General features: G+C 46.5%; 4 protein-coding genes and 1 pseudogene across 5 annotated transcripts; 2 read left to right on the plus strand and 3 right to left on the minus strand.

The window, feature by feature from the left end:
• Positions 1-194: 194 nt before the first annotated feature.
• Positions 195-6,599, minus strand: wtip (WT1 interacting protein). The gene is made up of 2 exons (XM_084476492.1): positions 4,835-6,599; positions 195-781 (listed from the first exon to the last, which is right to left on the minus strand). Exons 1-2 carry the CDS (start codon positions 6,402-6,404, stop codon positions 633-635), a joined length of 1,719 nt encoding a protein of 572 aa, XP_084332618.1. The 5' UTR covers positions 6,405-6,599; the 3' UTR covers positions 195-632.
• Positions 6,600-7,495: 896 nt separating this feature from the next.
• Positions 7,496-9,783, minus strand: sdr42e1 (short chain dehydrogenase/reductase family 42E, member 1). Its single transcript, XM_084475963.1, has 3 exons — positions 9,729-9,783; positions 9,533-9,603; positions 7,496-8,938 (listed from the first exon to the last, which is right to left on the minus strand). Exons 1-3 carry the CDS (start codon positions 9,744-9,746, stop codon positions 7,834-7,836), a joined length of 1,194 nt encoding a protein of 397 aa, XP_084332089.1. The 5' UTR covers positions 9,747-9,783; the 3' UTR covers positions 7,496-7,833.
• Positions 9,784-11,093: 1,310 nt separating this feature from the next.
• On the plus strand, positions 11,094-13,621 carry LOC311356348 (arylamine N-acetyltransferase, pineal gland isozyme NAT-3-like; the record flags this gene model as incomplete). Its single annotated transcript, XM_084476116.1, has 2 exons — positions 11,094-11,166; positions 12,743-13,621. The coding sequence occupies exons 1-2, from the start codon at positions 11,164-11,166 to the stop codon at positions 13,619-13,621; spliced, it is 882 nt and encodes a 293-aa protein (XP_084332242.1). The 5' UTR covers positions 11,094-11,163.
• A 3,504-nt stretch (positions 13,622-17,125) lies between these two features.
• LOC311356020 (uncharacterized protein) lies at positions 17,126-18,572 on the minus strand. The gene is made up of 2 exons (XM_084475801.1): positions 18,092-18,572; positions 17,126-17,604 (listed from the first exon to the last, which is right to left on the minus strand). The coding sequence occupies exons 1-2, from the start codon at positions 18,497-18,499 to the stop codon at positions 17,434-17,436; spliced, it is 579 nt and encodes a 192-aa protein (XP_084331927.1). The 5' UTR covers positions 18,500-18,572; the 3' UTR covers positions 17,126-17,433.
• A 3,061-nt stretch (positions 18,573-21,633) lies between these two features.
• On the plus strand, positions 21,634-23,704 carry LOC311356094 (arylamine N-acetyltransferase, pineal gland isozyme NAT-3 pseudogene; annotated as a pseudogene). The gene is made up of 2 exons: positions 21,634-21,687; positions 22,729-23,704. The product of its transcript is annotated as an arylamine N-acetyltransferase, pineal gland isozyme NAT-3 pseudogene (transcript).
• Positions 23,705-26,258: the final 2,554 nt, after the last annotated feature.

Below are 26,258 nucleotides of genomic sequence, written 5' to 3' on the forward strand. Positions count from 1 at the left end.
CACTGTAAATGAAGTGTGAACACTTGAGCTGATGGACAATAGTGTAGCGGCTGGTGATTAAATGACAGCTTCATTGTTTATGGTCATTAGCGGCAAACTAAACTAACAACTACTGGTATTCAGCTCACCACGTGTCTCACCGAGGCACCCGGAGCTCACCGTTAAAAACTGTGGCGAAAGCAAACAAACCACCTCAAAAGAACCAGTGCTAATCGCTGAAGACCGAGGAAGGAGGACAGGGAAAAGGTAAGGGTTGTGGATGGAGAACGATAAGGTTTGTGGATAGGGTAGAGTGTGCAGCTGTGGCCAGAGAATGGACAGAGACAACCTTATTCAGATGGGACTTCAAATGGTCCAACGGTTTTGGACAAAGGAGGAACACTCGTGACTACTGCCGACTGCTGAACACAACACATTTCCTCCTTTCTTAATTTTCAAACAAACACATTGCGATTTTTGGTACAAATATCCCTGATCAAGCAAATTCCACCTCTGGCTACTTCCGATATTGCCCGGTCTAAATATAGCCATGCACGAGGAACCAGGCAGTCCCCTGGACATTGCCTTCACTGCAAACAGGGTTTGGTGAAGCATTGAAATTTGTCACTCTGGACCGCACACACACCGGTGTCTCAGCCAGCCAGCCGGGTGGGAAGGTAGTGGAAGGGGTCGTACTCACCACAGGAACAGCAGGTGAAGCAGTTTGTGTGGTAAAGGTTTCCCATCGCTTGGCAGGCCTGGCTGGCTCCATATACTCCTTTTCCGCATTTGATACATATGCCTGTTGGAGACATAGATGTTTAGTTATTAGCTCCTGGATTCGGCTCATTCACAAGTCCATTGGGATACAACAGTGCCTTGAAGTCAGCATGAACAGTGGTAAAACTAAAAAGAATAAAATACACTTTTTGGTATGGTGAAGAAAATACTGGTAGTTCTGTCGATGCTTTCAGAAATAGATTCAACAAGGATGTCCGGAATAAAATTGTGTTTTGCTAGCTTGGTTTTGAGAAGCTGCCAGTGAAACAATTCTATCTCATTATGTTCTCTGGATTGACCTTGTATCCTTCAGTTTGAGGGCTGAACAATCGTGTACCATCTCTAAATAGATTTCCACCGAGGCCTACCAGTTATATTTAGAGCCACAGGTTAAATCCTGTATGATGAGTGTCTAGATACCACAGATCCTAATTAAACCTGTCTAGTCTCCAACCCAACCATCCTGCTGAAAGCGCGTCTATTTGTATTTCTATTTAGCCATTTGCTGATGGACCCACTCACAGAGACTCACTGTTCACCATTTCCACCTTCCAACGGTCCAAGCTGAACTGGGGATTTGAACCCGTGACCTCTTGGTGACAGTCCAGCTTCGTGAGGTCGGCCGTGCCAACAGACGCCAAAGACAATAGTCCGTGCAGCTGAATGCCGCCACGAGAACATAAAAGTCACCCTGGGATTGAGGATGCTTCTTATATATATATATATATATATATATATATATATATATATATACACACACTGGTCTGGCCCTTCTGGTTAATAGGACCAGAATTGTGGGAGCTCTGGTGAGGGAAAAGGGATCATCGAGCAGAGACTTCTGAGGCTGCTTGGCCTCCGTAGCAGCAGAGTAATGATCTCCAGGCGTTCAGAGGCAGGACGGCCACTGCCTGGGTCACATTCCACAGAGAGGACAGGGTCAACGCCTGGGCTGGGGTGACTCCAGGGTCACCACCACGACAGGACACAACATCCCATCAGGGGAGACGCCCCCCCCCCCCCACCCCCCCTCCTCTGATGTTCTGATCATGACCGACAAATGGATTCAAAAGCGCTGGGATTCAGGAGGTAGCTAGGGCCTTTTGGGAGCCAGGCAACCGTACCGTAACGTTAGATTTTTTGCTTGTGACGTCACGTCATCAGTTAAATGTTTGAATCCTTCGTGATTCAATATCGTTAGCCTTGCGTAATTGGTTTCCTGTGCACAAATGCTGAAATACGATTATAATCACAATGTAGAAGAAGATAAAGTGGCAAGGGTAAATGATAACTAATCACAGATTAGCTGGTTCCCTTTTCTCAAGACATGCATTTCTCCATGCCAGTGCCACCGAATCATGGTCAAATATTGGCGTTTCCTAGCGCAGCTGAACTTGTGACCGGAATCTCGCACTTAGCACTGATAACAGAATGAGGTCTGAGGTATTTTTTTCTGATAAGGCTTAAGGTCGCACAAATCCGTTGAAATTCGTTGTAATTAAGTTGTGAGCTTTGCCAACGCAAAGAAATTAAGTCTGTCCGACTGGCCTTCAGAGAGAAACAAACGGCACCATTTTCTCGTCAGGTTTCAGCATAGATTCTTCAGCATGGTAACGGTTCGACTAAATCCTCGGGCTTTCGCCATTTACTGAACTGTGGCGGTTTGAGAATAAAGTGTGGTGTGAGACAAACTGACGATAAAGGATGATCATAACCTCTGATCAGCTGACCGTAGTAACGCTCCGGTAGAACTGCTCAGTGAGGTCATCTGGAACCACACCACAAGAACGAGAACCCCCCCTCCACCCCGCCGATGTCTTTTTAAAAACAAGACGGGAGTTCTCGGAGGGCGAAAGAGGAACACGCAGTTCCATACTGGACGCCTTTGTCACCATTTGAAAGGAGGCCGTAATCTTGTCTTTGCGGCACAAAGTACATTTCTGTTTGGACAGACGAAGGCCCTGTTTTTCATCTAATAGGCGCGTTATAAAAACGTTTCTTCATGTCAGTCTCAAAAACTATCTTTGTGCATTGACGGCATATTATCAGTGTGCCCTATCATTATAACCCCGGAACACTGGCCCTATTGTGTCGTGCCGGGATGACTGAAGTCCACACAGCCATCCCAGATTCCCTCCATTCAACGCCGTGTAATGATATGGGAACACACTTCAGGGAACAACGTCAGGGCCGCAGCCTATTTACTCTCTGTACGTCTTGAGGTAAATCATCGTGTCAGTCAGTGTATCTGTTAATATTTGATCAAATCAATCATATCCAATATTTAATATGGTGCAGAGAGCGCTGCTATACTCAATCTTATTGCTGCTATTCATACCGTCTACTATGCAAGATTAACATCATTTTATCTTATTTGATGGTTTCATGGTATTACTATGAGGACACTGCTCTGTCTTAAGTACGGCTGTCCAGCGGTCTTAACGGTCATGTTCAATAGGTGGAGTGCTGACATGATGCTGTCCGTCCCATAATCCCTTTCTGTATGAAGGAAACAGCTGACGGCGATGGAAGGACAGTCCAAGGGATTGATGGAGTGTTGAGGGACAGGGGGGGGGCGTTATTTCTGCCACTGGGATCGGGAAGAACTATTTCTGCCAAACTGCTCTGTCTAAGAAATGTTTTTTGCTGAAAACTCGAGCATCCCATCGCTAGTTATTTCTGAATTGTTTTGTTTATATAATGTAACGCGCCCAGAGAGGGGTTATGGTGCTACGGACGAGACAACCGGGCAGTTGTGGTCAGCACACGTCAGCACCGGTGTGTGCACACACGAGCGCGTAAATGCATGTGATAGCGTGTGGGCGTGTGGGTGTGTACGTGTGAGTGAGTGAGCATGTGTTTTTGTGCAGGCATGTGATTGCGTAAAAATGTGTGTATGTATGTGCGTGTGCGCCTGCCCTGCGTCAACATGTGCATCACTGCTGTCATTAGGATTCTGGGCAGGTGAAAGAGCTTACTGCCCACCACGCCCCCCCCCCCCCCCCCCCCCACACCCTGCGTGTCTGGCCCCTCCAGCCCGGACCGTGTGCCAAGTGTCTGGGGCTGCTGAGACTCCCCACTGGTTGGTTAATGAAGGGCTTCGTGGGGGTGGGGGGTGGGAGGTTGGGGGGTTCTGGGCGGGGCAGGGGAGGGGGGGGGGTGGGGGGGCGGGAGGCTCAACGGCCTCTTGTGGCGGGGCTCCGGCGGGGCCAGCTGTTGATTCACAGCACCGCCGGCCCACCACAACAAACAGAGGGCCACACATGGGCCCAGCGAGGCGGCTCCGTGCCACGCACTGTGGGACACTGCGCGGGGCCCCGCACGGGGCCGCCGCAGAGGAGGGCCCCGCCGATCAGTTTTTCTTGCTGTCGCTACGGAAACGTCTCCCCCTCATCCCTCTTTCGCCAAAGAGAGAGAGAGTCTCTCTCTCTCTCTCTCTCTCTCTCTCTCTCTCTCTCTCTCTCTCTCTCTCTCTCTCTCTCGAGTTCCTCACTAAAAGACCTGAGGTCAAAATGCTAAAAGCCCAGCAGACCCGGTGGGTCACTGGGCTGCTCTTCCAGCGGTTGAATGCGGCGCTCTGCTCACTCCAACAAAGCCAGGTCCCTCACAGAGGCAGTGGAGGGTGTCTGCCTCAGGAACATAGAGGCCCATTCAGTAGCTGCAGCGCTGGCCGAGGCAGCCAGCGCTGCTCTGGTCACTCAGAGAGGGGGCTGGGTGGGTGTGAGGGTGGTGTGGTAAAAGCATGATGCTACACAAACCGAGAGGAGGAGGACTCGGGGTGTGTGTGTGTGTGTGTGTGTGTGTGTGTGTGTGTGTGTGTGTGTGTGTGTGTGTGTGTGTGTTCTTTTCAACTGAAAAAAATTAAATGATAGCAATCTCTAGATATAAGTGGTTCGTGTCATTCAACAACTTGTATAACTAAACGACGCATAGGCCCACCTGCACTTATTAAAAAGTAATAGGTTTTATAAGTGGAATTATAACGGAGGCCGTGTAAACAACAGACCATGCGTGATTAGACATCGCTTTCCATTCAGGCTTCACGACTGAGAGATCTCCATGTTTTGCTTTCACTTACCAAAGTATTCTTTTTTCATGTGCATCTCCAACTCCTTCTCCAGCTCCAAGGTGAGCGCTTCCAGCCTCTTCTCCGCCTGGCTCGGGCCGCTCTCCCGGCACGGCGTTACCTGGTAGGGCAGTTTAAACCTTTGCCCAGAGGCAGGTGTTTTCGACGACAACCCAAATGTAAATGACGATGGAGACCCCGCGGTCAAGTCTGCACTCCCCCCCGTCTGGGCCGACTGTTGCTGCTGCTGCTGCTGCTGCTGCTGCGATTCAGGCATCGCCGAGAGCGCCTGGAGATGTATGCGAGTTTGAATCCCATTAGTCCCGTCTCCCCGCGAGTCTCCAAACTCCTGCAGCAGCGTGTCCTCGTGCAGGCTGGTGGAGAGCATGGAGGACCGCGGCGAGGGCAGCTGGAGCTCCGGGTAGGTGCTCATAGACCCCCGGGAGCTGCGGGAACTTCTGGAGCTGTGACTCGAGATGCTGGACCGCGGGCTGACCACGCAGTTCGCCGCCGTCCCGGGCCGTGCACTGCCGCCCTCCTGGCTGCAGATGCTCGAGCGGGGACTGGCCACGGACAGCCCGTGCAAAAGAACCCCCTCGAGGTCATGGTTGCCGAGGATGGGCCCATACCGAGAGTCAGAGTAGCTGGATCTCGGGCTGGTGGTGAAGGAGTACTGGCTGGCCGTGCTCGACCGGGGGCTGGCGTGTCTCTGGTCGTACCCCATGCTTATCCCACTCGTGCGGTTACTACTCGGCTTACTACAGCAGTCGTAGCTGTTGAGGCTGGCCCGGGGACTGGAGTGCTTGCTGGTGTCGCTGGCTGTGCTTGCATAGCTTGAGCGGGGACTGAGGACGCTGCCCCCGTCGCAGTGGACCAGGCTGGACCGGGGGCTGGTGTACTTGTCCTGCAGACCGGGCACCACCAAACTCGTGCGGGGGCTGCTGATGCTTGACCTGGGGCTGGCGTGCTTGCTCTGCTCCTGCGAGGAGAGGGAGGAAGCGTAGCTGGACCGCGGGCTGGTGGCGTTGAATCGTCCGTCGTGACCGGCGCTGGTGGTGGTGATGCAGACGCTGTTGCACCTGTTGCCGGGCAGGGCGGCGGGTTTGTTGTTCAAAGTCACGCCGTCAAAGGCGCTGCTCCCCGTGCTGTACCTGTGCCCCTGCACCTCCAGAGAGTACCGCCTGGGCCTCTCCGAGGCGCCGCTGTAACACGGCAGAGCCACTTCGGATTTGGTGCAACAGCTATCCTCGTTGTAGACCGCTTCCCTCTGAGGTGCACAGAAATCCACCGGCACCGGTCGGTTGTTCCCGTTGACGGGACGCGCGGAAGCCGCGCAGTACACTTTGTTGGCGGACGTGTAATTCTCCACGGTGTGATGCTGCTGGTGCAGCGGCACAGAGGTGCCATTCATCGGCTTACTTTTATGTTCCGCGACCGCCGGAGCCGAGAAATCCAAATCCGGGTTGATCACCAAGTCTCTCCTCGCGTTGTACATCCCGTCTTTATTATAAGCTTCGTATAAGGAGAGGTTATCCATCAGTTGAGCGGCTCGGAGTCCCCGATCGTCCTCGTAGTGCTCCATGGTGGTGGGGTTAGGGTCCGGGGTCCGACTACCAGAGAGCCAGTAGTCCTACTCGCGTCTCACATGGAGATCCAAACACCGCGGTGCAGCCGGGTCACAGCCGTCGCTCGTCGGTCACACCGCCGGTGTGGTGCTCCTCGGAGATCTCAACGTGTGGCATCGTCCTCTTTCCCCCTCTCCCCCGCAAAAAAATAAACTCTTTCTCCCGGTTTCAGCCACAGGATGCGTTTGTCAACTTGAGTTTTTGTTAAGTTGAAAGGTCTTTACAGTCAATGGCGCGCTGCGGCGGAGGAATTTCCCTGTGCTCCTTTTTTCTTTATATTTCCTAAAATCCAGTTTCGGAGAATCTTTCGCGGCTGGTATAATTCACTTATGCCTATACACTACTCCCATACAAGTTTAAGCTGTATATAAGGCTAGCAAGTGCCATTAAATACGCATTTGCGCATGGGAACTCGTTTGCGGAGAAAGAATGCGAGGATGTATACGGGGTGCGCTGCGCCCTGTGGAATGTGGTTAATGCTGGAGCGGAACAATGATTGCGACCAACTCAGCAAGGGGGTGAAGCAGGCCGGGCCCGGAGAAGAATGGTCCCGGGAGGGGACGTCTGCATTCGTATCAGGGAGGCAGCCTGAAAGTGCACAAAGGACCGCTCACCTGGCCCGACTCCTTTACACTAATGGCTGGAAAAAGAAGCCCCAGTAAAGTGGTGATACCGATAGAATTCATTATATACTGACACGGTGGTGAAGTGAGGAGCCATATGAAGTCAAGTCATTGATATTCCTGAGGCTGAATATTTGGTGATTGTCCCTTACCCCCGTTTAAAAGTATTTAAATAGTCCATGCTATTTAAGTCTTAATAGCCATATATAAAACGTATATTCTGACAAATGAAATCACGTATCCATGTAATGGAATATAGTGCTCATTTATAAGCAGGCTGTGATGGGAATAGGATCAATATTATTCGGGAATCCAGTCACATTAAGATAACTAGACTATGAAGAACTCACAAAGTGTGGCGTACACTTTAATTGAAAATATATTTATTAAAATGTTGGCAGGTTCTGTGTAGTCGTCACAAAACAACAAACACACTGGGTTCTGGTCACATGACTGAAACACAAGACACTCATATTATGGTAACGGCACTTTAACATGGAATCTTGAGTAATTATAAATAATGAATTCAATCTGTTCAATTAAAACCATTTTAAGATGTACACTGGAAGAGGTAATCAGGAAAAGCATGTATACTCAATAAGTGGGTTGGTACCGGACCAGTCGCTGTTAAAAATAACAAACCAACATCTGCTTGATAAACAGTCTGCCTCTTTCGATAACCAAAACCGACGTCTCCGCTGAACCCGGAAGCCTCCTCGGTCCGCGCCTGAGGGCCGGTGTCCGGACCCGGGTGGTCCCCCTCTCAGCCCCCGACGCCCGGGAGGCACGACAGAGCCAGCGCCACCATCGCACAGACCAGCAGCGCGTTCAGCAGCAGCCTCCCCAGGGCCGAGCCGCCGGGCCTCCTGCCGTGGCCGCGGCTCCTGAACCACTGCACCACCTCCGCCAGGTCGTGCTCCCGGGGCTCGTACCCCAGCTCCGCCCGGGCCTTGGCCAGGCTGAAGTAGTGGGTCACCCCCGTCTTGTACACCTCCGTGCGCGTCAGCAGGGGCTGGAAGTTGTACAGCGGCCCGACCAGGCGGTGGAGCATCTCCGTGAGGAAGGCCACAAAGTACACCAGGCGCAGGGGCAGGCGCAGCCGGGGGAACGGGTAGCCCAGCCCCTCCACCAGCGGCCGGAAGAACTCAAAGTTGTTGACGGGCCGGCCGTCCGAGATGAAGTAGGCCTGGCCTGCCGCGCTGGGCTCCCTCCCGGGGGCCAGGGCGCCGGCCGCCAGCACGTGCGCCGACACCAGGTTGTCGACGTGGACGAACTCCACGCGGCTGGCGGGGTCCCCGTAGACGAAGCGGAACACGCCCCCCTCGATGTAGCTCACCACCCGGGGCAGGTGCCGCTGCTCCCCGGGCCCGTAGATGCCGGCGGCGCGGAGCGCGCAGGTGCTCAGCGCGCCGGCGCCGGACTTGAGCGCGGCCCCGTTGGCCCCCATCACCGCCATCTCGGCCAGGGACTTGGTCCGGGAGTAGTGGTCCGGGTGGAGGTGCAGGGGCAGGTAGCGGAGGCTCTCGTCGCCGTTCTCGATCACCTGGCCCCCGAACACCACGTTGAAGGTGCTGGTGTAGACCAGACGGGGGACCCCCGTCTCCACGCAGGCCTCCAGGACGTTCCGGGTGCCCCGGACGTTCACCTCCTCGATGAGCCGGCGGTTCAGCTGCTCGCGGCCCGACATGCCGTACGAGGCCGAGTGGAAGACGCAGTCCACCCCGGAGAGGGCGCGCCGCACCTGGGGGTATTCCCGGACGTCCCCCTGGAGGAACGTGATGCCGTCCGGGAGCGGTCCACCCGCCGCCGGCGGCGTCACGTCAAACAGAATGACGGCGGACCCTTTGGACTGGAGCGAGCAGGCCAGGCTGCAGAGAGGAGGGTTAGGGAGCATGGAAGAGGATGGAAACAAAATGATACCAGATATATGACAGAACTTTAATAATGGGTATGCGGGTGACATCTATATGATAAATAATTACTTGTGCAATGGAGGGTTCTGAATGAAGGCCTCTGTCTTTTATTGTGGTGGTACAGTGTTATTTATATTCGAGATGTAATGTAATCCTAAACATATTGGCCTCACTGTGTAATAGTTCCCCTCCCCTGTACGACAATATTATAAAGAACTATGGTTTTATCAGAGCGGTCAGCGGTCTAGAATACAGCCACATTTATCTGAAGAAACAACACTTAACTCTTAATCATTAAGGAGGAAATGACTAAATTAGTAAAGGAATTACTTTACTTTTGTGGACGAATTAAACTATATTTAGAGGACACCGCTGTTATCAGTCTGCTTTTGCAAACAGCTTTAGGCCTATTAACTGGTGTGATGGCGCCCTCTAGCGGCGATAATAGTTACAACGGCGAACGCTCCTACATAACAATATGCAGGGTAGTTGTATTATGCATTCAATGATATCGATTTAGGCCTGTATTCAATTAGCCTCAGTGCTTACCGATAACCGAAATACCCACTTCCTCCTGTGATCAAACATGTGTCTTTTTGTGTGCTTCTCATGGTTGTCATCTGAAAAACAAATAAGGAATGGGTATGAATGAGGAATCGGAAGTAGCCACTGTGTTTATATTGCAGGCGGATGGGTATCATGAGGATGGTCGACATCATTCATCAGTCTGTGGTTTGGTACCGACCGTAGAGCCTGAAGACATGTGGATGTTAGGTAATGCTGCTCAGTGCTCAGCCTGCAGACCACTTCCCTGGGCGGAGTTTAACGAGACCGTTTACGTTCAAATCTTTATTGACAAGAGTTTGTTGCGCATGATTTGTTAGTTTGTTTGTTAGTTTTGTCTTTCTCTCGTTTCCGTCGACACAGGCTGTTAACAGCCTGTGTGACATGATTGGTGTATTTGACACGGGTATAGTGGACTCTTCCTATCATTTCCCCATGCATGATCCTATATCAAGTTGAAACCATATACTGTAAATGTATAGGCATAATACATAGCTATATTACGAACCGCACCGTGCAGATTTGGGTTTCCACTTACTACCAGATTAAACGCAATTTGTTTGTGATGTTTAAGGTGTGTACTCAAGTAGATCCTCATACACATCGTTTCTTCATGTGCCAAAATAAACAAAAGTATGGTGATCGATTATGAAAATGAGAATGTAGGCTGTGTGGAGTGTGTGTAAAACTCATTTGAACGAAGCCCCCTACTGTGTTGCCGTAAGTCACCCAGTACATGCGCAAGCTTATTAGACTACCGTACATAACACGCATTATTTTTGCTATGCGCAAATGAACGATCCGACTCGAAAAGATCCGTTCATTTGAATGAACGACGTCCGAAGATCCGAATCCGAAAAAAGATCCGAACGTCGAATCACTAATACTGAAGTCCAAAAAACAACAAATTGATATGGCTATTTACTCCATTTACTAGATTTACTCCAGGTCAAAGTCAGCGCATTGGTCATTCATCATCCCCTGCATAACACTACTCTACTTCCCGGGCAGTCGAAAGTCAGCTTTTTCAGGTTTTCTCGCCACCAAGAGAAGAAAATTAGTATTTGTGCGTTTGTTTATATTTTTTGAGGATATAGAATCGGGGAAGGCTATATTCTGTTTAAGAAATAACAAATTAGTTTGTTCAATCAAACCCTTATTTTGTCTTGTTAGCTGCTAGTTTGCAATGAGTTACCTAGTTTGCAATTTATCAGCTGAAAATGTTGCACAAGAGTTCAGAGAGCAGAGATGCCCTCTGAACCCTCTGTTTTGTTACAGCCACATTATAGCCATGGCAAAAGTTAATTACTACCCCAATCCAACTCACATGTTAATACCCACTTCAATCAAGTGATTACATCCTAAACAATCTGTTCAGGAGTTGTCCTCTAAAAAACAATTATATTGGAGGCTGTGTTTGGAATGTGATTCATCTTCCTTTACACTCATTGCACAATGACCTTGGTGGTTAATAAGTGATATATTTGACTTGCCTTGCCTTCATCACACAAGGAAGACATCCTTCCAACAAGACTTGTGGCACTACTACAGCGACTACTAGGCCTACAGAGCTCTTTCTCCTACTCCTGAATCCTCCTCTGTTGGTCCAACACACAATGGTTAGTAAGATATTTTTTTATAATTCTAAATGACATGAAATACCCAAAAGTAATTTAGAGAGGTAGTTTGTGTTAATTTCATACCTGTTATCCACAGTTCAGTATCTTCTGTGCAAGCGAAGCGTGCCAGGTATCACTGACACAAGGACGTGTTTACCCAGAACTATTTGAAGTTGATTCAGATACATTGAGCATATATATAGTTTTGTGCAAGGGAAGAGCACGCCCCTGGCTTGAGAAGATTCTAGACAGTTATCTTCCACAGTTCGAGAAAGGCCCTGAGGGTGAACCTTCAAGACATCTCAGGGCTAATGGATAAGGGTGAAGCAAATAGACATAAACACAGCAGAGTTGAAATGTACCAGCACACAAGGTTATAAAAGATTATTACACAGGTTTTCTCAATGCTGTGGAATGCTCCATTCACTTTCATGGGCCTTCCCGACTTCCGGTGGTGAATTATTTTTCAATAATGACCGTTGCTAAGCATATAATGACCACTGTCAAGGAAAGTGGATTTTCGTATCACTCCGCAAGTAGTCCGGTAACTTATCAATCCCAGCGGATTCAGTTGCTAAGCGACGTCAACGTCTCTGGCAGAATATTTCTCTGCTGATCAACACTACGAATGGTAATTGCAAGAAGACACACCGTGTGAAGTTATTTTTTCGTTTTGGCATGTAACCGTGTAATAAGCGGGATAATGTAAAGAACCTTGCCTGTCATTATCTAAAATAAGCCCCTTCAGGGCAAAGCAAGACACCTCCGCTTCGCGTCGGTGTCCGGTTCGCCCTGTCGGTGCTTATTTCCCGATAATGACGTTGAGTTCTATACATTATCCCTTAATACAGCAGAAATACGTGACATCTCTCCCAACGCTCACCAGGGCTCCAAACAAGACAAGAGCAGAAAGTGTCCCTGAAGCTAGGGCGAGGTGGCCTTTATCTGTGCAGCAGTTAAAAAAGATATCAACCTTGACCATGAACAGAGAGGTCAGGAAACCAAAGGGTAACACAAACACGCTATGGAGCAAGTAAAGAAGAAGGATAAATCCCAACAATTAGCCTGGGACCAGACAAATCGTGTGAGCTCCCCCTCCCATAGAAAAATATTTTGGACCGGTACGAGATAGACTTACCAGTCACAACCGTTTATCTAATATGAGGCGGGAAAAATACGATGGCGGTGCAGAGGAGACCGTAGAGGCATTTTCAATTTGCCACTGATGTAGAATGGTCTGTTGATTCCGCTATGGAGACAGTATTAAAGTAGTCTGGCATTGCCAGATGAATTGCAAACTGCCAGTAGTCTGGGACCTCTCCGATGTACCGTCCAGTTCGTGGAATACTGTCTCGAAAGTGGAACATAGCAAATTAAACATAAGCTTGCGAGATTTGTCTGGTTTCCAGGCTACCAAAGAAAACCTAAACTTAGCCAACTGCTATTTTCATTTGTTAAATTTTCCTTTATTCTTTTTGTAGGTTTTATTCTATCAACGGGGCAACACAATGATGACACTTTGCAATTACACAACAATATATATAACCTAATATATGATTTGTGTCTAATATTTCAGGACAAGATGAATTTGGACGAGTTCTTCGAAAGGATTGGATACAGTGGGCCATTCCAGAAGCCAGACCTGGCCACGCTCAACGCAATCCACAAACGCTTTGTGATGACGGTCCCTTTTGAAAATCTGAGCATGCACTGTGGCGAGAAGATCGGCATGGACCAGGAAGCCATTTTTAACAAGATTGTGAGAGAGCACCGTGGGGGCTGGTGCATGGAGGGCAACTACCTGCTGGCGTGGGTGCTGAGCGAGATGGGCTACGACTCGGTCATGCTGGGGGCCCGAGTTCTCTTCGGCCAGGTCTCCGATCCCTCCGACCCAGATGGCCATCTCATCAACATGGTGACCATCGACGACAAGGCGTACATCGCAGATGTGAGCTTTGGACTCTCCCTTCAACTCTGGGGGCCCATCGAGCTTGTGTCTGGGAAGGAGCACATCGAAGCCGCCGGGGTCTTCCGCCTTATAGACCAGGAGGGGGTCTGGCTCTTGGAGAAGACCGGCCGGAAGCAGAAGACGCCGAATCCAGACTTGGCTCTGAATCCAGACTTGGTTCTGAACCCAACCCAGCAGATCTACTGCTTCTCTCTGGTCCCCCGTGGAAAGGATCACTTCACCTATATTAACCGCGCACTACAGACCGAACCCAACCAACTCTTCACCTCAAAGTCGATCACCGCCCTGCAAACCCCCACAGGGTATCGAGTCCTGCTCGGCTGGACCTACACGGAGGCCACCTTTATGCCGGACGAAGGTGTAGATCTAGTAGACACAAGAGTCCTACCAGATGAGGAGGTGGAGACCATTCTCAGGGAAAAGTTCAATATAAAATTGAAGAACAAGTTGTCACCCAAAAACGACAAAATAGGCTCCAATCTGTAAATGTTGGTTAGCTTAATAGATCAACTGTTTTTATATACAATGATATATATATATATATATATATATATATATATATATATATATATGTATATATATATATATATGTGATTTGTGCAAATAAAAAACAATATTAAATTTAAAAAAGTGTAAATGTGGTTCTTTCAATGGGTGCCCCCAACCCCATGACCCTGTACGGTGCATTGTTATTTTATTTTATTCTTACTGCCCTCCACTTTACAGATATTTCGTGTTTTATGCAGTGACATTTCCGTTCCCTAATGCACTTTTACTTTGTCCCACTGAAGTTGTGAAATCTACGATCCGTTGTTGGTTTATTGCGCATGCGCTGTACTGGCCCTGGGGGAAGCCTGCACCAGGTTGTGGACGAAATAGCGATGAACTCCTTGGAGCAGGCCGAAGGTAACAACCATGGCAAGCAAACTATTTATCTTACATACACCTGAAATGAAGTAGTCTTTAAGTGCACAACTTTGGGTAAAAACGGGATAGGGCTACTCTAAATATACCAATCTTAAAATCAATGGCTGCCTGTGTGTCGGCTAGAACTCAGGGTGTCCGTGCATCCTTAAAAAGTCTTAAAAAGTCTTAAATTCATGTTTCTAAATTTAAGGCCTTAAAAAGTCTTAAATTCGTTAAAAATGTCATATGCTGGTCTTAAATACTGTAACTCAAGGTCTTAAATTTGTCGGGGCAGGACTATTCATTTCTTTATTTTTCTCGCGGGACTTTTCGGGAAGGACACGTAGAGAGGCTTCTTTCTTGCTAGATACTTGGTCGGAAACAAACTGCACTTGTACTTACAGCTTTTGAACCGGAGAGCACTGAGTATCACTTTATGTTCAATAAACAGACAAAAAGTCAACTTGAATGAGTCTCATTGAGTGACACACATGCTATGCTTGGGTTGTAATACAGCGGGATCCCCCCCACCATCGCGTGCTTTAGGTCTTAAATTTCATTCAAGGTGGCATTAAAAAGGTCTTAAAAAGTCTTAAATTTGACTTGCTGAAACCTGCAGATACCCTGGAACCGGTGCAGCTAATCCTAAACATATTGGCCTCACTGTGTAATAGTTCCCCTCCCCTGTACGACAATATTATAAAGAACTATGGTTTTATCAGAGCGGTCAGCGGTCTGGAATACAGCCACATTTATCTGAAGAAACAACACTTAACTCTTAATCATTAAGGAGGAAATTACTAAATTAGTAAAGGAATTACTTTACTTTTGTGGACGAATTCAACTATATTTAGAGGACACCGCTGTTATCAGTCTGCTTTTGCAAACAGCTTTAGGCCTATTAACTGGTGCGATGGCGCCCTCTAGCGGCGATAATATATGAAGGTATTATTGTAGCAAAAGTCTTGAGCATGCGTAGGCCTACACTAAAGTCACAAATGTGTAACAGTAAAGTTGAAGTCGTAAATATTTATGTTGTATGTGTCCACTAAAGTCACAAATGTGTAACAGTAAAGTTGAAGTCGTAAATATTTATGTTGCATGTGTACATTAAAGTCACAAATGTGTAACAGTAAAGTTGAAGTCGTAAATATTTATGTTGCATGTGTACACTAAAGTCACAAATGTGTAACAGTAAATTTGAAGTCGTAAATATTTTTTCTGCCATTGTAAACACAAAATAGGGGCTATGAGTTCACAAGTCCTTTGTTACAGGTGCACATCCAGTGCATCACAACTTCAAAGAGTCATGCACTTGACACTTTTGCTACAATCATTGCAGCGCAGTATGAAGGTATTATTGTAGCAAAAGTCTTGAGCATGCGTACACTAAAGTCACAAATGTGTAACAGTAAAGTTGAAGTCGTAAATATTTATGTTGCATGTGTACACTAAAGTCACAAATGTGTAACAGTAAATTTGAAGTCGTAAATATTTTTTCTACCATTGTAAACACAAAATAGGGGCTATGAGTTCACAAGTCCTTTGTTGCACATCCTGTGCATCACAACTTCAAAGAGTCATGCACTTGACACTTTTGCTACAATCATTGCAGCGCAGTTGGTGCAAAACACATTTGCACACCCGTGTTTCATAATCTGAGAACGTGCACAACATTTGTGCATTCGTAACCCAAATGTGAACTTATGCATCAGAAGTTGCACATCTGTGAAATATTTCCTTACAAATAAAATTATATAGATCGCTATGTTCATTGAGCATTTTAATGAGCTAGCAAGTCCATCGATACAACTGCTCGAATCTGCTGCTACGAGTCTCAGCTGTTGTTTTTTCCTGCGGGTACTTTTGCAACACGTCTAGAGCAAGTGTCATTCAATGTATTTTTGATGGTCACCATAATATATAATAATATGTATAATATATAAGTTCAGAAATGGGATACTGCGCCGCCTGTGTGAAGTTGCCCCTCCCCCCCAAATCATTCGAAAATAGTTTGGATCCCATCCCATCCCATCCCATCCCCAGGGTCTGACTAAATAACCAACATGCCTCTTCGGATCCTGAAATCGATGTGAATCGCTGTCGACCGTTACCGTCGGTTAGGATTCCGCCGTTTGACGCTAGTTTACTGGCGCGTGACGTCAGAACCCAAGGTGGTTACCATGGAGGTGATCTTGGTGATCATGGAGGTACACACCTCATGAACCGAAATATAAATGAAGATCGAGGAACTGAAAACGGGATAGGTTTTGAGACGGCCAAACTGTGGGCCGTTCGCCTGTGAACGAAGATGTTCCACCACGGGTAAACCAGCCACTAATGGAACCGTACACCTTTCTGTACCTCAAGTCCTGAATGCACCGCATAGTACAGCTGATGGATGAACAGAAAAACAGATTTTTTTGTTGTTGCTAGGCAACCTCACGACTCTGTGCTGTCAATCAAACCGGGAGTGCCGGCGTAACCCTGTATCTTGCGACGCGTTCCGTTGCAAGTTTTAACCATTTTAACTGTTGTTTTTTTTGGTATCTAACGGCAACGTTAATGAACGGGACAAAGAACACCTGTACTTGAATCCGAGACGCACAGAATCAAAATAAGAATATGTGGAATGATTTCCGCTGGGATACGTTCAACCATTTTTTTTTTTTTAAGCAGATGTGCCCCAAGCAGAGACAGGGGGCCCTGGGTGAAACGATCGTCTGCGGGAACACAGGAGCTGCTCGTATGTCTGATGGGCCTAAAGCGAATGAGTCATCAGTGTCTGCTCTGACTGGCACTGAGACACGAGAGGCAGTGGCTGGGTATAGACTGTGTGTAGTGCAGCCTCACAATAGCTTTTTCACACGTGAATTTTTGAACAGAACACCCAGAAAATGATCAACACGGACTATGAGCCAATGTTGTGAACTGTTGTGTGTCGACAGCATGTGTAGCTGAACTAAGGGAGGTACTGCATGTCCAGCTTTTACTCTTGAAAGAGACGCACCAAACACGCACAAACATCCAACGTGTATGAATCACAGTTTTATTGGCATCCTGATTCTAGGCAAGGCAAGGCAAGGCAACTTTAATTATATAGCACTTTTCATACAGAAGGCAGACTCAAAGTGCTTCACATAAACATTGTCATACAATAAAAGAAAATAATAGATAAGTAAAAAGTAAATAGATAGAAAAACAAATAGTTAAATAGATAGAAAATAAAGTTATAAAGCAAAGTTTAAAATTTTTTTTTTTAGAAAGGCAGAGTTAAAAACAAAATGCATTTTAGAAAGTGAGAAAATAAAGGCAAAGTTACAAAAAAAAATATATATATATATAGAAGTATTCTAGAGGGACATTTGAGCATGATTTGAGCATAAAAGTAATCAGGAGGTGGTCTCCACAGGAGTAACTTCTCTTGGCTGAAGCTCACACTCAGCTAATGGCTGACTTTCTTCTGCATCCTGCTCCACCGGTTCCTCTTCATGTCTATTTGGCTTGAAATATACGAGGACGAGTACCACAAAGAGGAGTGTCAGAAGGCCGATGCCCAGCGACTAGGGAAGAAGAGGAGAGTTAAGTCACAGTGCATGTTCATAAGTGGTGCAACTACTACACTGTGTTATGATTTACTATTCAGTCATCTAGCAGACACTTTAATCGAAAGCAGCTCCCAGTGAATTACAATGCAGGTCGTTAAGGACCATGTGAGTCTTGCTCAAGAATGACTACAGGTAGACCGTGGATACTGAGGGATCAAACCCAGAGCCTACCGATGAGAACACTACACTACACTTGACACAATATAAGGTTATGCAATGTTATTTATATGCTAATTATTGTAAAGGTTAATTCATTTTCCTTATGGATGTTTTAGGATAGATAGTAGTGCAAAGTAAGGGTTTTAACCAGCTTTTGAAAGGGTTCAGCGTAGGGGCCTCTCTCAGGCCCTTAGTGCCCACATTGCCCCCATTGCCCCCCCCCCCCCCCCCCCCGAACCCTGTGAATCCATGTGATCAACGCAGAGATAACTCCTCCACTCACCTGAGAGTAAGCAGAAAACTTCTGGGAGCTCAGCATGCGTTCTTGCAGAGGGATGTCCCCGTCACTCGTTGGCTCGCACCACTTCTGAGGAGCTGCTTTGTCCACGATCACAAACCTTCCGTTCCAGTCTGTCATCGCACAGGCAAAGTACTGGCCGTCCATGAAGACCAGAATCAGCCAAACAACCGCGGGAACAAGGCTGGAGAAGGACACAGTGATGCACCTCATAATGCATCGGCACCCAGTATTGCATCGGCACCCAGTATTGCTTCGGCACCCCTGGATGATCAGCATCAAGATGAAGGCCATGACGGCGGGAATGACGAAGAAGGCGGACGAAAACCATTTGTTCCAATAAGGATCACAAGGACACTTAAACTCCATCTCCACCAGCTTTTCCAGTCCCATGAGGATAAAGCCAAAAGCTATGTTTGACCCCAGAGGACTGTTGCTTAGCACATTCTTCAGCCTGGTAAGCCATTGTTTTTGTCTGTCTTCCATTCTGTTTCAAAAAGTCATATAGATTTTTTTTTCGTTTTGACTTTCTCTCGTTTCCGTTGACAACATCGCCGTTTCCTGTGTGACATTTTTTTTTTCTTTTTTTTTGAAGGCTGATTCATTTACATAAATCAAGGCAATAGACAACAATAAATACCTCTGAACATACAAGGCACATTTGGTAAGAGAAATAACAGGTCATCAAATATTTTTAGATCTTCATAAGCTCTAAAAAGAGACTTTGCATGTTTTCTTTTCATTAGTCTTAAGGCACTGAGATGATTGTCCACAAGGTCCCTTTTAAAGACAGAGAAAATGGGTTTTGTTTTCCTCCATTTGGATGTGTGGATAAAATTTTTTGCCAGAAGTATCCTGTGTGACATGATCTGTGTATTTGACACGGGTATAGTGGACTCTTCCTATCATTTCCCCATGCATGATCCTATATCAAGTTGAAACCATATACTGTAAATGTATAGGCATAATACATATATGGCGTATTTACGAACCGCACCGTGCAGCTATAAGATTTGGGTTTCCACTTACTACCAGATTAAACGCAATTTGTTTATGTGATGTTTAAAAGTGTGTACTCAAGTAGATCCTCATACACATCGTTTCTTCATGTGCCAAAGTAAACAAAAGTATGGTGATCGATTATGAAAATGAGAATGTAGGCTATATCGTGTCTGTTTAAAAACTCATTTGAACGAAGCCCCCTACTGTGTTGCCGTAAGTCACCCAGTACATGCGTAAGCTTATTAGACTACCGTACATGATACGCATTATTTTTGCTATGCGCAAATGAACGATCCGACTCGAAAAGATCTGTTCATTTGAATGAACGACGTCCGAAGATCCGAATCCGAAAAAAGATCAGAACGTCGAATCACTAATACTGAAGTCCAAAAAACAACAAATTGATATGGCTATTTACTCCATTTACTAGATTTACTCCAGGTCAAAGTCAGCGCATTGGTCATTCATCATCCCTTGCATAACACTACTCTTCCTGGGCAGTCGAAAGTCAGCTTTTTCAGGTTTTCTCGCCACCAAGAGAAGAAAATTAGTATTTGTGCGTTTGTTAAAAATTTTTGAGGGTATAGAATCGGGGAAGGCTATATTCTGTTTAAGAAATGACAAATTACATATTTTATTACACAACATGTGTATCAAACATGTCGAAAAATGTAGTTTGCAATTCATCAGCTGACCAGTTGTAAAATGTTGCACAAGAGTTCAGAGAGCTCTCTGAACCCTCTGTTTTGTTACAGCCACATTATAGCCATGCCAAAAGTTAATTACTACCCCAATCCATCTTACATGTTAATACCCACTTCAATCAAGTGATTACATCCTAAACAATCTGTTCAGGAGTTGTCCTCTGTCCTCTAAAACAATTATATTGGTGGCTTGGAATGTGATTCCTCTTCCTTTCCACTCATTGCACAATGGCCTTGGTGGTTAATAAGTGATATATTTGACTTGCCTTGCCTTCATCACACAAGGAAGACATCCTACCAACAAGACTTGTGGCACTACTACAGCGACTACTAGGCCTACAGAGCTCTTTCTCCTACTCCTGAATCCTCTGTTGGTCCAAGACACAATGGTTAGTAACATATTTTTTTATAATTCTAAATAATAGTTGTTTAATATACATCTATTGATGCACTTAGACACATCATCAGGGATGGAACCTGGGGTCATTGGGTGTTTCGGGTCTCGCAACATCATACACCCTCACCCAGGCGACCCAGCCGGGATTGATCAAGTCCCAACTTGTGTCTAAGTAGCATGTACCCACGGATCGCCCCTCTTGATCCACAGCCATAAATGCCGCTTTTCCACCGCCAGTACCAGCTCGACTCGACTCGCCACGCCTTTTTTGCGTTTCCATTGGCAAAAAAAGTACCTGGTACCTAGTACGGGGTACTTTTTTTTAGTACTACCTCCGTCGAGGTTCCAAGCGAGCGGAGTAGGTACTTTTGTGTGACGTAAACAGGCTGCTGGTAACTGATTGGCCAGCGGCTGTAAATGGGAATAATCACTCAAAGTTGTGTCCGGCGTGGTTGGAGTCCACGAACCCGCTCCCGAGGGGGACACTGATCAGCGTTTCGCCGTGTGTGTCGCTTCTTTCCCGGGGCTAGAATTAGGCTGCGTGTGGTTGTGTGTGTTCGGCGTGGCTGGAGTCCACGGACTGGCTCCGGAGGATCAGTGTTTCGCTGTTTTGTTTTAGTGTCGTTCCTTTCCTAGGGCTCGAGTTTCGCCTCCAACAACGTTACAGTATGACAACAATAGACGCGCAGTCATTGCGCTTTTTATTTTATTTTATTTCCCATCATAACCTTTCCCGGGAATCAGGAAATAGTCTTGATCAGATTCAGATTTCCCGGGAATCGCATCTCCTGTGATTAATACCTAATGACGACCCGCCCATGGTAGAGAGGTTCTTTTCTACGACCCGCCCACATTGAAGAGGTACTTTTTTAGATGGAAACGTGCCTGGAACCGAGTCGAGTCGAGGCGAGTTGAGTCGAGTCGAGCTGATACTGTCGGTGGAAAAGCGGCACTAGAGGCCTTCTCAGCTGTCTCTGTGGTGGTCTTGATGGCCTTTCTCTGACGTGCGCCTGTGACTCCAAGCATGCTGTATGCTTTGCAGAGAGATCACGCTGCGAAGCCTCTACAGCCCACCTCTATTGGCACACACCGGGCACGCCACCCCCGTCTGCGGCACTCCTCCACTAAGTTGGCGTACTTGGCACGCTAAATAACATGGAATACCCAAAAGTAATTTAGATAGGTAGTTTGTGTTCATTTCATACCTGTTATCCACACTTTCTAACTGTCATCCAACGTGGTTCTCTGGTTCTGTATCTTCTGTGCAAGCAAAGCGTGCCAGGTATCACTGACACAAGGACGTGTTTACCCAGAACTATTTAAAGTTGATTCAGATACATTGAGCATATATACCGTTTTGTGCAAGGGAAGAGCACACCCCTGGCTTGAGAAGATTCTAGACAGTTATCTTCCACAGTTCCAGAATGGCACTGAGGGTGAACCTTCAAGACATCTCAGGGCTAATGGATAAGGGTGAAGTAAATAGACATAAACACAGCAGAGTTGAAGTAGTCCGGTAACTTATCAACCCCAGCGGATTCGGTTGCTAAGCGACGTCAACGTCTTTGGCAGAATATTTCTCTGCTGATCAACACTACGAATGGTAATTGCAAGAAGTTATTTTTTCATTTTGGCAAGTAACCATGTAATAAGCGGGATAATGTAAAGAACCTCGCCTGTCATTATCTAAAATAAGCCCCTTCTGTCGGTGCTTATTTCCCAATAATGACGTCGCGTTCTAAACATTATCCCTTAATACAGCAGAAATACGTGACATCTCTCCCAACGCTCACCAGGGCTCCAAACAGGACAAGAGCAGAAAGTGTCCCTGAAGCTAGGGCGAGGTGGCCTTTATCTGTGCAGCAGTTAAACAAGATATCAACCTTGACCATGAACAGAGAGGTCAATATCAGGAAACCAAAGGGTAACACAAACACGCTATGGAGCAAATAAAGAAAAAGGATAAATCCCAACAATTAGCCTGGGACCAGACAAATCGTGTGAGCTCATGTTTCATTTGCTCTGCAGATAAGGTCTGGTCCCCTCCCATAGAAAAATATTTTGGACCGGTAAGAGATAGACTTACCAGTCACAACCGTTTATCTAATATGAGGTGGGAAAAATACGATGGCGGTGCAGAGGAGACCGTAGAGGCGTTTTCAATTTGCCACTGATGTAGAATGGTCTGTTGATTCCGCTATGGAGACAGTATTAAAGTAGTCTGGCATTGCCAGATGAATTTCAAACCGCCAGTAGTCTGGGACCTCTCAGATGTACCGTCCAGTTCGTGGAATACTGTCTCGAAAGTAGAACATAGCAAATTAAATGTGAGCTTGCAAGATTTGTCTCCAGGCTACCAAAGAAAACCTAAACTTAGCCAACTGCTATTTTCATTTGTTAAATTTTCCTTTATTCTTTTTGTAGGTTTTATTCTATCAACGGGGCAACACAATGATGGCACTTTGCAATTACACAACAATATATAAAACCTAATATATGATTTGTGTCTAATATTTCAGGACAGGATTAATTTGGACGAGTTCTTCGAAAGGATTGGATACAGCGGGCCATTCCAGAAGCCAGACCTGGCCACGCTCAACGCAATCCACAAACGCTTTGTGATGACGGTCCCTTTTGAAAATCTGAGCATCCACTGTGGCGAGAAGATCGGCATGGACCAGGAAGCGATTTTTAACAAGATTGTGAGAGAGCACCGTGGGGGCTGGTGCATGGAGGGCAACTACCTGCTGGCGTGGGTGCTGAGCGAGATGGGCTACGACTCGGTCATGCTGGGGGCCCGAGTTCTCTTCGGCCGCGTCCCCGACCCCTCCGACCCAGATAGCCATCTCATCAACATGGTGACCATCGACGACAAGGCGTACATCGCAGATGTGAGCTTTGGACTCTCCCTTCAACTCTGGGAGCCCATCGAGCTCGTGTCTGGGAAGGAGCACATCGAAGCCGCCGGGGTCTTCCGGCTTATAGACCAGGAGGGGGTCTGGCTCTTGGAGAAGACCGGCCGGAAGAAGAAGACGCCGAATCCAGACTTGGCTCTGAATCCAGACTTGGCTCTGAACACAACCCAGCAGATCTACTGCTTCTCTCTGGTCCCCCGTGGAAAGGATCACTTCACCGATATTAACCGCGCACTACAGACCGAACCGAACCAACTTTTCACCGCAAAGTCGATCACCGCCCTGCAAACCCCTACAGGGTATCGAATCCTGCTCGGCTGGACCTACACGGAGGCCACCTTTATGCCGGACGAAGGTGTAGATCTAGTAGACACAAGAGTCCTACCAGATGAGGAGGTGGAGACCATTCTCAGGGAAAAGTTCAATATAAAATTGAAGAACAAGTTGTCACCCAAAAACAACAAAATAGGCTCCAATCTGTAAATGTTGGTTAGCTTAATAGATCAACTGTTTTTATATACAATGACATATATATATCTATATATATATATATAGATATATATATATATATATATATATGTGTGTGATTTGTGCAAATAAAAAAAAATATTAAATAAAAAAAAGTGTAAATGTGGTTCTTTCAATGGGTGCCCCCAACCCCATGACCCTGTACGGTGCATTGTTATTTTATTTTATTCTTACTGCCTTCCACTTTACAGATATTTTGTGTTTTATGCAGTGACATTTCTGTTCCCTAATGCACTTTTACTTTGTCCCACTGAAGTTGTGAAATCTACGATCCGTTGTTGGTTTATTGCGCATGCGCTGTACTGGCCCTGGGGGAAGCCTGCACCAGGTTGTGGACGAAATAGCGATGAACTCCTTGGAGCAGGCCAAAGGTAACAACCATGGCAAGCGAACTATTTATCTTACATAAACCTGAAATGAAGTAGTCTTTAAGTGCACAACTTCGGGTAAAAACGGGATAGGCAGTGTGCGAATTAAGGGGGAGCAGGGGGAGCTATAGCTCCCCTAGTGGTAACATGAGCTCCCCTGGAATCATGGTTTGTGAAATTTTGGGGGAGCTCTAAAATATTTATATGATATCCAAATAAATGCTATTTGGGCATGTTTTTCTCAAAGGTGTAAAATAAGTTAAATATAATTATATTTTGAGTTTATGATTTGTGAAAACTACATAGCCTAATGCTTGTCATTATTACCACGCTAGAGCCACTCAAAGCGTGGGGGCGCTGCCTGTAGCCCCACTACCCAATCACAGAAGCTGCCCATAGCAAGCAGAACATACCTGCCCACGTCATCGGAGTGCGAGAGGGGCTTTTCAGCTGTAAATGACACTGACAGTAAGACTCGCAATAGACTGTGTGAAGCCAGCCTCTCATCACTACCCCCCCCCCCCCCCGACAAGGAGTTGTTGACAGGGGGGGGTCGGACGAAGGGGGTCGAATGATTTTTTTTTCTCATGTGCTCGTGCCGCCCCCCATGTAATGCCGCCCCGGGCGGCTGCCCGCGTCGCCCGTGCCCAAAACCGCCACTGAGTTCTACCTTAACATTTCGCGGGTTTCCCGAAACGTTCTGTGCTACTAATATCTTTCGTATGTCGTTCGTTGGTAAGGTTGGTCTGAAGCGCTCGTAGAACCTTCTTAGCTCTACCGTAGTGATGTTTCAGCTCCTGCAGTCTCCGCCACTGTACAGTAACCTTTAGAAATCCCTGTTGCGCATGTTCATTCCAAATTCGCATCCGTAGCCAATTGAGGCCAAATGAAATGGCATGTTTGAATTAAGGATATTGTCTCGGCTGTTCTTTATTTTGGGCCGTGGGTACAGCTGGCAAGGTCAGCTCGACTCGTTTCCAATAATTAATAAAACGTGCAACTTCCAAAAAAATATTTGATTTATTTTACAATTCAAAAATGAACCAAAGTTTCTTCCAAATTAAGGAAATGATACTGGGAAACGAATAAACCATTATAAGTAGCCTAACGAGTGAACTTAATAAGCGATCTAAATACTTTTTTCAACCACCGCCTCTTTCCCTTGACGTTTAGTTTTTACCTGACATATGCGACAGATGTAATTAAGGCAACCTGGTGTCACAGGAATCCGTAAAATGAGTCTGTCTACGTCCCGTATAGTAGCCTATATTTCAATTTAACGTCTTTAATGGTAAGAGACCGCATGGGGATGGATAATGAGTGTTGTTTAAAATAAAATTACAATGCCACACATGGCAGACACCTTCAGATATGAGAGACCCCCCCCCCCCAGAGATAGTGGTATAATTCGCACACTGTTTAGAGGACACCGCTGTTATCAGTCTGCTTTTGCAAACAGCTTTAGGCCTATTAACTGGTGTGATGGCGCCCTCTAGCGGCGATAATAGTTACAACAGTGAACGCTCCTACATAACAATATGCAGGGTAGTTGTATTATGCATTCAACGATATCGATTTAGGCCTGTATTCAATGAGCCTCAGTGCTGACCGATAACCGAAATGCCCACTTCCTCCTGTGATCAAACATGTCTTTTTGTGTGCTTCTCATGGTTGTCATCTGAAAAACAAATAAGGAATGGGTATGAATGAGGAATCGGAAGTAGCCACTGTGTTTATATTGCAGGCGGATGGGTATCATGAGGATGGTCGACATCATTCATCAGTCTGTGGTTTGGTACCGACCGTAGAGCCTGAAGACATGTGGATGTTAGGTAATGCTGCTCAGTGCTCAGCCTGCAGACCACTTCCCTGGGCGGAGTTTAACGAGACCGTTTACGTTCAAATCTTTATTGACAAGAGTTTGTTGAGCATGATTAGTTTCGTTTTGACTTTCTCTCCTTTCCGTCGACAAACCTGTGTGACATGATCGGTGTATTTGACACGGGTATAGTGGACTCTTCCTATAATTTCCCCATGCATGATCTGTTCAGGAGTTGTCCTCTGTCCTCTAAAACAATTATATTGGTGGCTGTGTTTGGAATGTGATTCCTCTTCCTTATTTACACTCATTGCACAATGGTCTTGGTGGTTAACAAGTGATATGTTTTACTTGCCATGTCTTCATCACACAGGGAAGACATCCTACCAACAAGACTTGTGGCACTACTACAGCGACTA

This window comes from Micromesistius poutassou (assembly GCF_964030765.1).
Source record: "Micromesistius poutassou genome assembly, chromosome: 12".
Lineage (NCBI taxonomy): Eukaryota > Metazoa > Chordata > Actinopteri > Gadiformes > Gadidae > Micromesistius > Micromesistius poutassou.

Excerpts from the sequence above, each read along its gene's own strand:
- sdr42e1 (XM_084475963.1), bottom strand. Across the intron at positions 8,939-9,532 it reads AGTGGGTATTTCGGTTATCG|CCTGGCCTGCTCGCTCCAGT; the intron begins GTAAGCACTGAG and ends TCCTCTCTGCAG.
- wtip (XM_084476492.1), bottom strand. The coding sequence starts at position 6,404 with ATGGAGCACTACGAGGACGATCGGGGACTCCGAGCCGCTCAACTGATG. Across the intron at positions 782-4,834 it reads CATGAAAAAAGAATACTTTG|GCATATGTATCAAATGCGGA; the intron begins GTAAGTGAAAGC and ends TGTCTCCAACAG.
- LOC311356020 (XM_084475801.1), bottom strand. The coding sequence starts at position 18,499 with ATGGGACTGGAAAAGCTGGTGGAGATGGAGTTTAAGTGTCCTTGTGAT. Across the intron at positions 17,605-18,091 it reads AGTTTTCTGCTTACTCTCAG|TCGCTGGGCATCGGCCTTCT; the intron begins GTGAGTGGAGGA and ends CTTCTTCCCTAG.